At 61.0% G+C, this 11,043-nt stretch overlaps 1 protein-coding gene across 2 annotated transcripts; it reads left to right on the plus strand.

Moving 5' to 3' along the window:
• The first annotated feature begins 1,321 nt into the window (after positions 1 to 1,321).
• Positions 1,322 to 9,519, plus strand: NTRK1 (neurotrophic receptor tyrosine kinase 1). 2 transcript variants are annotated; one of them, XM_079329377.1, is made up of 17 exons: positions 1,322 to 1,582; positions 3,031 to 3,105; positions 3,254 to 3,325; positions 3,815 to 3,883; positions 4,124 to 4,278; positions 4,372 to 4,520; positions 4,663 to 4,789; positions 4,868 to 5,197; positions 5,393 to 5,410; positions 5,559 to 5,617; positions 5,837 to 5,939; positions 6,288 to 6,434; positions 6,530 to 6,660; positions 6,738 to 6,910; positions 8,419 to 8,659; positions 9,036 to 9,194; positions 9,283 to 9,519. In XM_079329377.1, exons 1-17 carry the CDS (start codon positions 1,395 to 1,397, stop codon positions 9,466 to 9,468), a joined length of 2,382 nt encoding a protein of 793 aa, XP_079185503.1. In that variant the 5' UTR covers positions 1,322 to 1,394; the 3' UTR covers positions 9,469 to 9,519. The 2 variants fall into 2 exon arrangements, with proteins under 2 accessions (XP_079185503.1, XP_079185504.1); XM_079329378.1 differs by lacking the exon at positions 5,393 to 5,410.
• The last annotated feature ends 1,524 nt before the right edge of the window (positions 9,520 to 11,043 follow it).

The following is an 11,043-nucleotide window of genomic DNA, read 5'->3' on the forward strand; positions in this document are numbered from 1 at the left end:
GGGAGGAGAACACCCCAATCTTTCCTTACTTTTTTTTGGGGGGGGGGTGGGATAATGTGGGTATGGGAATGGCTAGCAGGGTTTGGCATTCGGGGACCCCCATCAACCTGCCTCTGTCGTGGCAAACAGCTCAGCTCCCCCTGTGATCCCCACACCTTCCACAGGTGAGGAAACGGAATCACGGGGCAGCGGGAGGAGCCTGGAGCTGCCCCGATGTCTCTCCCCAGTCCCCTGCACTGGGACCAGCACCGAAGCCTGGTCCAGGGAAAGGGTGTCACCGTCTAATCTGAGCGTGAATAAAGGGGATGAAGCTCAGCTGTGGCTGTACCTGGCTTGGGGGGGGGCTCTCATGGGCGGCACAAGGGACCTCCCACCTCCCCCTCCACCCCGCCAGCCCTATCTGCGTCCTGTGGCTTTGCCCTGCGGTGCCCAAACCGGAGGCGTTTCTTGAGAAAAACGTCAAAGCAGAGGAATTTAGGAGGATGTGGCGGCTGTGCCGCGGGGGGTGGGGGGGGGCTGCTGGGGTGTCCAGTGGGGCCCCATGGGAGGTCATCCCAAAAGAGCCGTGGCCCCTGAGGGTGGAAATGAGCCGGGAGCTGAGCCTTGGGCAGGCTGAGAACGTGCTGAACTCAGTGCATTGATGAGATTTCTCAGTGCGTCCGAGAAATCTCGGGGAAAAACAGCATCCGGGTGGGGATGGGGAGCCCGAACCAGTCCTGTCCTTCCCCACCTCGAGGAGGAGGACAAGATGAGTCCTGGAGGTGACAGGGACAAGGCCACCGTGCCACCAAACATCCCCTTGTTTCCAGTATTTCTGCACCCCAACATAACGGGGTGCCGGGGAAGAGACTGAACCAGGAGACCCCAACATGCCTCGAGATTTGGGGGCCTGTGACAGTTTGGGGTGACCCCCGGGATGGGAATAAGCTCGGTAATAATACTGCAGCTCGCTCTGAGCCAGCTTCTGGAGCCGGGTGTGTCTCTGTGTGTACGTGTTAGTGCACCCCAGGAATTTTGGGGGTTCCAGTGGTGGGATGAATCCACTGGCTGGGGCTGGGAGTGCAGGTAGGGAGGTGGCAGGGCACAGGCAGGACACAGACGGACACCACGGCCGGTGCCCGTGTGTGGAATCCCACTCTCCCAGCTCGGAATCATCCCGGTGCCGGTGAATCACGGCCGGGGAAGGGATGGAAAGGGTTGGGGGGGGCTCGGGCCGGGGTGGGGGCGGTGCTGGGGCGGGGGGAGCCGCCGGCCCCTCCCGGGAGGCCGGTCCCTGCATTGCTTTTAAACCCCGCACGGCCCCGTGCTCGGGCTGCCGGGCAAGTGCGAGGGAGGGCGGCACCGGGACCGGGACCGGGACTGGCACCGGGGCCAGGACTGGCACCGGCACCGCGATGCCGCCGCTGCCAGCCTGGCTCTGCCTGGCCGCGCTGCTCCTGCCCCTGTCCCTGCCAGCCCCGGACGCTGCCCATCCCTGCCCCCGGTCCTGCCGCTGCCCCCGGGCCGGGATCCTGCTCTGCCGGGAGCCCGACACCCTGGGCAGCCTGTCCCCGCTGCTGGGAAGCGGCAGCTTCACCGACGTGTGAGTGGGGCCGGGGGTCGGGGTGATGGAGCTGAGACAGCGGGTAGAGAGGCTGGGGGCGATGGGACAGCGCGGTGGGGCTGGGGGTGACGGAGCTCGGAGATGGAGATGATGGGGTTGGGAGTGATTTTGGGGACCAGGCAGAAAGGCTGGGAGTGATGGGGCTGGTGCTGATGAGATGGTGTGGCTGGCGGGCAGCAGAGCTGTTGGACTGGGCAGTGGGGTGATGGGGATGGAGGTGATGAGCTCGGGGCTGGGCTGGAGCAGCGATCACTGGGTGGGTTGGGAACGCTGTGGGGAGAGTGTCTGTTTGGTGGGAGGTATTGAAGGCTGAGAATATGAGGTGGGGGGCTGCAGCATCCCCCCAGAGACTGGGGGCAGCTCTTCACCCCCTTCTGCTGTGATGGCAACCACGCTGAGGTGCAGCGAGCACCCCGGGCTGGGCAGGGCAGGGGTGTGGGGAGCCGCTTGTCCCCATCCTGTTGGGGCTGTCGCTGTGCCCTGGAGCCTGTGGGGTGGCATGCTGGGGAGATACAACCCAAATTTGCTGTTTTGGGGCACCTGCTGTGTTCCTACAGCTTCCCCTGCTCCAGGATGTGTGTGGGGAGATAAGGGCTGAAGCGAGCAGAGATGAGGAGGGTGCTGAGGGTCAGGGGGATGGGATGCAGGATACCAAATTCCAATTCCAAACCCCAATTCCTGGGGTTTCCCCCCACCACAGCCCTGCCCCTGCCGCATTGCTGGGCACTGGCTGTGGTGTCTCCGTGCCTCAGTTTCCCCAAGTGCCAGGGGATGCTGCGCCACAGGCGCTGCCAGCTCTTTGTTCACTGGCTGGTGGGGTGGGGTGGGTGGTGGTGGGGATGGTGGTCCCTGAGAGACCCCCCCCTCAGCCATCCAACTGCCCCAGCTGCTCTTATCCCATCCCCACCGGGGTCAGTGGGACCAAAACCTCCTTGGTGTGGATCTGAACCCCAATTACCCAACCGCTGTGATTTGGGGTTCACAGGAGTAGCTTGTGGGGTGGGGCAGGAAAAAACCCTGCACCTGCTCCCAAAGGGGCTTTTCTTCATCTCCTGCCTGGAGAAAAGGTGAGGGGACAGTGACAGTGACACCTGTCACCATGGGATGTGAGGAAAGGTGGGGACCCAAAGGGTAAATGGGGCTGAGACCCAGAAAACTCATCCTGTGGGTGAGACCACACAGCTCGCACTGACCGGGGGCTCAGCACCATCGGGATCACCTGCAGCTCATCCCAGGGGAAACTGAGGCACGGTGGCTCAGCTCAGCTCATCCTTGTCCCCATCCCCGGCTCTGGGTTGTATTGGGGGCACAGCCTGGGGAGTGGGAGCTGTTCCCTCTCACTCCCCTCACCCCACGCTTTGCCAACAGCCCCAGGCATGGGGGGTCCTGAGCTGCTGCCCTGACCTCCCCCCTCCTTTCCCTTCCAGCATCATTGAGAACCAGCAGGCGCTGACGACCTTGACCCGAGCTGACACCAGGATGCTGCGGGACCTCAGGAACCTGTGAGAGCCGCGGGGAGGGGTCCCTGCACAGGGAAATGGGGGGGAGGGAAGGGCTGGTGGAGGGGAGACCCCCACTCCACTGCAAGATGCTCCCAGAACGGAGATTCAGGACTCACAGTGCAGGTGTTCAGCCCTTCCCTTCTTCCAGCACCATCTCCAGGTCGGGGCTGCAGCACATCTCTGCCGATGCCTTTCTGGACACCCCCAGGCTGAGCTACGTGTGAGTCTCCCCTTCCCCACCTCCCTCCCTCCCTCGTTCGGGGATCAGCCCCTTCCCCACTTTCCTCCCTCCCCCCGTTCGGGGATCAGCCCCTTCCCCACCTCCCTCCCTCCCCCCGTTCGGGGATCAGCCCCACCCCGTCCCCGCGGGTCCCGGTGCAGGGTGGCCGGTCCCCCACCCGGGTAGGATCGATGGTGTGTCCTGCTGCCCACGGGCACATCAGCCACGCTGGGCTGAGTGGGAAAGCATCGATCTGGGTGGGAGTGCAGAGAGATGCCAGCCCCCCCTCCCCCGGGAGCTGCCCCCTGTCCTGGGGTGCAGGGAGGTGCCTGAAGGGTGGTGGCACCTGGCAGAGCTGGTTTTGCTTGGTCACCGTGTGACAGCAGTGCTGGCCCGTGCCACAGGCAGACCCTCGGTGCAGCAGGGAGATGTTGGGTATTTGGGAATTTGAGTGGGAAGGGGGGTGGCTGATGGGGTTTGTCCCAACAGGAATCTCTCCTTCAATGCACTGCAAAGTCTTTCCTGGAAAACCTTCCAGCATCTGCCACTGCAAGAGCTGTGAGTGAGGAGGGAGATGGGGGAGGTGGGTGCAGAGTATCTCCCACTGGGGATGTCCCCCACTGGAGAGACACAGAGGCAGGGACAGAGTTGGGGACACGGGGAGATGTGTCCCCATGGGTGTGGGGACAGGGACAGGGGTGGCATCCGGGGCATGTGTGACACAAAGCTGCACACAGGTGCAGCCTTGGCCGACTGCTGGGACAAACACTTTTGAGCCTGTGTTCTCTTCCCTCTCAGCATCTTGGTGGGAAATCCCTTCAACTGCTCCTGCAGCCTGCGCTGGCTGCAGCTGTGGCAGAACAGCAGCAGGGCTGAACTGGGGAACCAGTCTCTGGAGTGCTGGGCAGGAAATGTGCTGGTGCCACTGGGCAGCCAGGTTCTCCACACCTGTGGTACGTGCCTGGGGACAGATTTGGCTCCTGGGTTTGTCCCCTGTCCTGGGGAGAGCGTGGGAGACACGTGGCTCATCCCTCCTGCCCCTGCAGACCCCCCGACCGTGCACATCGAGCCCCCCGAGGTGGTGCTGCGCCAAGGGGACAGTGTCAACCTCACCTGCCACATCAGTGCTGACCCACCGGCCACTGCAGACTGGGTGGTCCCCAAGGTGGGACCCGAGCTGCTCGTTGTCACCAAGGCAAGCTCAGCCATCCTGGGGTATGGCCAGGAACCCCCCCAGCATCCTCTCACTGGTGGGGTGGGCATGGGGGGGGATGCAGGAGCTGGGCAGGCTCGGGGAGGGGTGTCATCTACTCATCTCAGCCTGGTATTTCCTGCAGATCTCAGATTGGGAGATCATGCTGGAGATCAAGAACATCTCCTCCAACCTCAACCACAAAGACGTGACGTGCCGGGCAGAGAACGCAGCAGGGCCTGCAGAGGAGAGTGTGATGCTGAACATCACCTGTGAGCAGTCCAGAAGGGGCTGGGGTGGTGGGGGGGCTGAGTTTGGTTCAGGAACCCACCCAGCTTTGTTTCTCCCAGTTCCCCCCATTATCCTGCTGCTGGAACAAGCCATAGCCCAACATTCTTGGTGCATCCCTTTCTCCGTGGATGGCAACCCCACGCCCAGCATCCACTGGCTCTTCAACGGCACTGCCCTGGTGGAGGGGCTCTACATCCACACCCTCATCGTGGAGATGGAGCACAACTCCACCATCCTCCACGGCTGCCTGCAGCTCAACCGTCCCACCCATGTCAACAATGGCAACTACACCCTGCTGGTCAGCAACCCCCTGGGCTCAGCCTCCTGCAGCGTCCAGGGCCGTTTCATGGACAACCCCTTCAGCTTCAGCCCTGAGGAGCCCATCCCTGGTAGGTGCCAGCTGGGGTCTCTCCTGTCTCACAGAGGAGCTGTGTCACACCTGCTGTGCAGAATGAGGTGTACTGTTGTCTGTACAAGCCTTGGTGTGCCTCAGTTTCCCCAGAGATGAGAGGGGGGAAGGATGGGGTACTCCCACCTAAAGAGTAATGAGTGTTTCTGCTTTCTTTCCCTTTGGGCTGCTCTAGTGTCTCTGTCTCCAGTGGGTGAGTGGCCAGGATTGCTGCCCCAGCCCCCCTAAATTGGGCATTACAGCCACACCCCAGGGTTGTTCCTGGGGTGTCCAGGTCCTTGCCGGGGCCAATTCAGGGGATGGGGACCCCACACTCACCCTACACCTTCTCCCTGCCCCAGGCACCAGGAACAGCTCGCTGGAGGGGCCTGTGGAGACAACAGATGAGCACACGTTTGGGGTGAGGAGTTGCTCTGCAGTCTGGGATGGGAGGAGGGTGGGGGAAGCCAAACCAGCACCAGGTGGGATGGGAGGTACATGATGGGGATGAAGGATGGAGTGTCAATGCCTCAATTTTCCCTGGGGCTTGTAACCATCTCGTGGGCTTGTTCCCATCCCATGGGCTGAGAACAGGGACCTGGTGGCACCTCGACCTGATCCCCGTCCTGGCTGCCACCAGGTCTCTGTGGCCGTGGCACTGGCTGTGTTCGCCTGCCTCTCCCTCTCTGTCATGCTCATCCTGCTCAACAAGTGCGGGCGTCGCTCCAAGTTCGGCATTAACCGTGAGTCCCCCCCCCGCCATGTGTGGTGACTCGATATTCGGGCTGTGACACGGGGACAGCCCCGTCCCCACCTCCTCTGGGGCAGCCTGGGTTGGGTCACAGGTGTGGGAAGAGGGATGGTGGGTGGGGGGGACACCCGTGCAGGGGTGCTGGCTCCCCCGGGAGCGTGGGCAGCAGCTGCTAATTCACTCCTGGAATGGATTCAGCCTCTAAATGGTTTTGATCGGGCTGCCTGGCCCCCAGGGGCAGGACGAGCAGGGGCTTGCTCGGCAGAGCCTGGCACTGGCTGCACAGGCTGGGGGGGGAGCTGGGGGGACCCCCTGATGGCCTTGTCCTTGTCCCCACAAGGCTCAGCAGTGCTGGCCCAAGAGGATGACCTGGCCATGTCGCTGCACTTCATGAACTTGGGCAGCAGCCCCCTTTCCTCGGCTGAGAGCAAACTGGAGGGGCTGAAGAGCAACTTCATCGAGAACCCCCAGTATTTCTGCAACGCCTGTAAGGGTTGGGGGGGGGGGGGGGCTGTGGTCCCTGAGCATCCCCCCACGCTCATACCCGAGCTGGGGGGCACTGACGGGTGGGGGTCCCCCCAGGCGTGCACCATGTGCAGCGGAGGGACATCGTGCTGAAGTGGGAGCTGGGCGAGGGCGCCTTCGGCAAGGTTTTCTTAGCAGAGTGCTACAACCTCCTCCCAGAGCAGGAGAAGATGCTGGTGGCTGTAAAGGTGAGGAGGGGGGAGACACCGTGTGGGGGGTGAGGGGGTCTGTGAGAGTGTCGCTGATGCCGTGTCCCGCCCGGCAGGCGCTGAAGGAGGTGACAGAAAGCGCCCGCTTGGATTTCCAACGCGAAGCCGAGCTGCTGACGGTGCTGCAACACGAACACATCGTCAAGTTCTACGGGGTCTGCACCGAGGGCGAGCCCCTCATCATGGTCTTCGAGTACATGAAACACGGAGACCTCAACCGCTTCCTCAGGTGGGACTGGGGGGGGGGGGGGGACGGACAGGAGCCCCCCATCTGCTGCTCCATCAGAGCAGCCAGCCTGCTCCCTGCTAATGCAGCCCTCCTTGCAATATTGATTAGATTAGCTGTCTGAGAGGCTTAAATAGAGAGAGATTGGCCATCAGCTGGAATAAGCAGAGACTTTTCGATTGCCCCCCCAGGTATTGCTGCTAGACGGGGGGGGCTGCCAGAGGCATCGCTTTAGTGGCCGCGCGAGGAGCTCTGAGACGTGGCTTTTATGATTATTGTTATGGGAGTTGGCATTAATGGTTCTGCCGAGCAGAGCTCCCCCAGCCCCCGGCAGCGGCCGCCCCGGCCGGGCTGTCAGCCGCGCTCGGCATCAAAGGCACCGAGGGGCTGCGGGCGGGCGGAGCAGCGCTGGCCCCCGGCCGGGCTCGCACGCCCCACTTCACACGTGCTGCTGCTTTCACACCCGCCCTGGTGTGCTGCTTTCCACCCCTGACACGCTGCCTTCCACCCCTAAAACACTGCCTTTCACCTCAAAACACTGCCTTCCATCCTGAACTGCTGCTTTCCACCCCAACACACTGCCTTCCACCCCAACACACTGCCTTCCACCCTAAAACACTGCCTTCCACCCTAAAACACTCCTTTCCACCCCTGACCTGCTGCCTTCCACCCTAAAACACTGCCTTCCATCCTGACCTGCTGCCTTCCACCCCAAAACACTGCCTTCCACCCCAACAGCCTGCCTTCCATCCTAACCTGCTGCCTTCCACCCTAAAACACTGCCTTCCACCCCAAAATACTGCCTTCCACCCCAACACCCTGCCTTCCACCCTAAAACACTGCTTTCCACCCCAACACCCTGCCTTCCATCCTAACCTACTGCCTTCCATCCTAAAACACTGCCTTCCACCCTAAAACACTGCCTTCCACCCCTGACCTGCTGCCTTCCACCCCAACACACTGCCTTCCACCCTAAAACACTGCCTTCCATCCTGACCTGCTGCCTTCCACCCCAAAACACTGCCTTCCACCTTAAAACACTGCCTTCCACCCCAACACACTGCCTTCCACCCCAACACCCTGCCTTCCATCCTAACCTGCTGCCTTCCACCCTAAAACACTGCCTTCCACCCTAAAACACTCCTTTCCACCCCTGACCTGCTGCCTTCCACCCCAACACCCTGCCTTCCACCCCTGACCTACTGCTTTCCACCCCAACACCCTTCCTCCCACCCCAACACTCTCTCCTCCACGGGGGGACAGCCCACCTGTGTGCACCTGCTTGCGTGCCCTCCCCTGTGGGTGTGTAACCCTTCCTAACACACATGTGAGCACACATGGACACGTGTCCATGCTTTTCCCTCGTGTGTCTGCACACCAGGGCAGGATGGACACGCACATCCACACCCTTCTCTACCACGTGTTGCGATTGTGTTGTGCCTGACACGCATGAGCACCTTCCCCTTTCCCCACACACATCCTGTACTCCAAGCAGCCTCTCTACCTTTCAGATCCCATGGCCCTGATGCCAAGATCCTGGAGCAGGCTCCTGGCCAGCCCAGGGGCCCGCTGGCCCTGGGCCACATGCTGCACATTGCCACGCAGATCGCCTCGGGCATGGTCTACCTCGCCTCCCTCCACTTTGTCCACCGGGATTTGGCCACCCGAAACTGCCTGGTGGGTCATGACCTGGTGGTGAAAATCGGGGATTTTGGCATGTCCAGGGATATCTACAGCACTGATTATTACAGGGTGAGTTGTTTCCTCTCTCCTCTCTGCTCTGTGGTGAGCTGGGAGGTCACAGTCAATTTTCTCTCATGGTTGCGCCTCCCCAACACTCCTCTGTTCATATTTAACCACAGAATGAGTTGGGTTGGAAAGGATGGTTGGAAACCATCCAGCTCAACCTGCAGGGATGCTTTCCAATAGGACAGGTTGCTTGCTCCAAATCCTGACCTTGATTATCTCCAGGGATGGGGCAGCTTCTTTGGGCAACATGTGCCAGGGCATCACCACGCTCAGAGTAAAAAATATCTTACATCTAACCTGAGGCCTCATTAGTGGGGCCAGGGGTGGGAGAGGGGAAACAGGGGGGTCCCTGCCTTGCTGACAGCATTACTGTGAGCAGGTGGGGGGCAGGACCATGCTGCCCATCCGTTGGATGCCTCCTGAGAGCATCCTGTACCGTAAATTCACCACCGAGAGCGACATCTGGAGCTTCGGCGTGGTGCTCTGGGAGATCTTCACCTATGGGAAGCAACCCTGGTACCAACTCTCCAACACTGAGGTGAGCAAGAAGAGGAGGAGGAGGAGGAGAACAACACCCCCAAGGGTGCCCAGAGTGGGGGATCCCATGTCCACCCCTGTTCCTGCAGGCCATCGAGTGCATCACTCAGGGGAGGGAGCTGGAGCGGCCCCGCACGTGTCCCTCTGAGGTTTATGCCATCATGCAGAGCTGCTGGCAGCGGGAGCCCCAGCAACGCCAGCCCATCAAGGAGATCCACAGCCGCCTCCAGAGCCTTGTCAAAACACCCCCTGTCTACCTGGACATCCTGGGCTGAGTGGGGAACCCCCCAGCCACACTCTGCTCCCTGCTGTTCCCCTGCCCGCCCTGCTGCACACACAGCCCTGGACTGATGCCCCAAGGCAGGAGAAGCCTGAAACCTTATTTATAGTGCAAAATGCCAGCTCACTCCTGGGGGAGGGGGCTGGAGGACTCCCAGGGCTCTGGCCCCTCGTTTGTGGCACTTCTGTGTGGCTCCTTGGCATTCTCACAGTGCCAGGGTGGAGGCTCTTGGCTGATGTGGGTTGGCTCAGGGGGGCAGAGCTGGGAGACCCCAGCACAGGGTCTGTGCCAGTGCAGGATTTGGGGGGGGGGGGGTGCTCAGCTCTCCTGGGGGAGTTGGGATGCCCCCATGCTCGCCCACTCTGCAGCAAAACCAGTCAATAATAAACTGTGTCTCCCCTGCACTGGCCCCTGCGTGCTGGGGGCAGGTGGGATGGAGGGATTTTGGGGAAAAGGAGGATCTGGGGACAATGTGTGCCTGGGATGCTGTGTGCCCAGGAATCTGGGGTGCAGGGCTCACACATGCCTGAGAGGCTCTGGTTTCTACCCAGGGACCAGGACCAGGTGCAGGATGGTTTCTTCATCCCCAGCCCAGAAGGGGATGGTTTTATCTGTGCCATGAGACCACCTTGGCCACTCCAGGGATTCTTCTGCCACACCCTGGGGAGCCTGAGCCTCCTCCAAGGGCTCCAGGTGGAGGATGGGACTTTGCAGCACAAAGGCAATACCCATCCCCCCCAAAAGAGTGACATCCCCCCTTTCCTGTGTCCTCTCATCAGAACCAGGGGGTTATCACATGCCCTGTAGCATCCACTTCATCATCCTTCCTCAGGCTCTCCAGCCGCCTTGGTAATGGTTGAGACCTGGATTTGACCATAATGGAGCTGAATTGATTTCATCTGGATAATTAGGCAGCACAGGCAGAGCCCTGGCAGCTCCTTTGTTACCCCCTGTGACCCAAGATAAGCAGGAGGAAAGTGGGGTCACAGGGGAAACTGAGGCACCGGACAAGGTGGGGACAAGTCAGGGGGTCTCTGGCAGGTGTTGATGGGCTTTGGGTTGGCACAGCACCTGGCTGTGCCACAACTGGAGGAAATGGGAGCTATTGCCAGCACCCTGCAGCTCCCAGGCTCTAATGCATCCCAAAAACCTGCTGGCCCTGGATCTCTGCCGAGGGTCCTGCCCCAGGAAATGGGGAGCTGGCACGGGCAAGGTCCTGCTCTACTGGAGCTCAGCTTGGCTGGCAGAGCCCCCCACCTGCTTCCTTGGGGTCTCTAATCACTGCCCAAGCTGATTTATGGCCTTTTTCCCTCTTATCTAATTTGAGGAAGGAACTAAATTACAACCTTGAGCTTTTCCAGCCCCACGCTGGAGACTGCCGCAGACCAATGCCCCCAAAAAAGAGACCGTGGTGCAGTGGTGACACCCCCTCCCCAAACAGGGTGAGCTTTCCTGCAGATTCCTCCGTGGCTATGCCTCAGTTTCCCCCCCTTAAAGTGGTCAGGGAAGAGTTAAGGTTCACCCCGCCATCGATTTTCTGCCCCCCTGGCTGCTGCCCGAGTTTCTCCAT

Source organism: Erithacus rubecula (assembly GCF_903797595.1).
Source record: "Erithacus rubecula genome assembly, chromosome: 33".
NCBI classification, from domain to species: Eukaryota; Metazoa; Chordata; class Aves; order Passeriformes; family Muscicapidae; genus Erithacus; species Erithacus rubecula.

Excerpts from the sequence above, each read along its gene's own strand:
- NTRK1 (XM_079329377.1), top strand. The coding sequence starts at position 1,395 with ATGCCGCCGCTGCCAGCCTGGCTCTGCCTGGCCGCGCTGCTCCTGCCC. Across the intron at positions 4,790-4,867 it reads TGTGATGCTGAACATCACCT|TTCCCCCCATTATCCTGCTG; the intron begins GTGAGCAGTCCA and ends TGTTTCTCCCAG. Across the intron at positions 9,195-9,282 it reads ACCAACTCTCCAACACTGAG|GCCATCGAGTGCATCACTCA; the intron begins GTGAGCAAGAAG and ends CTGTTCCTGCAG.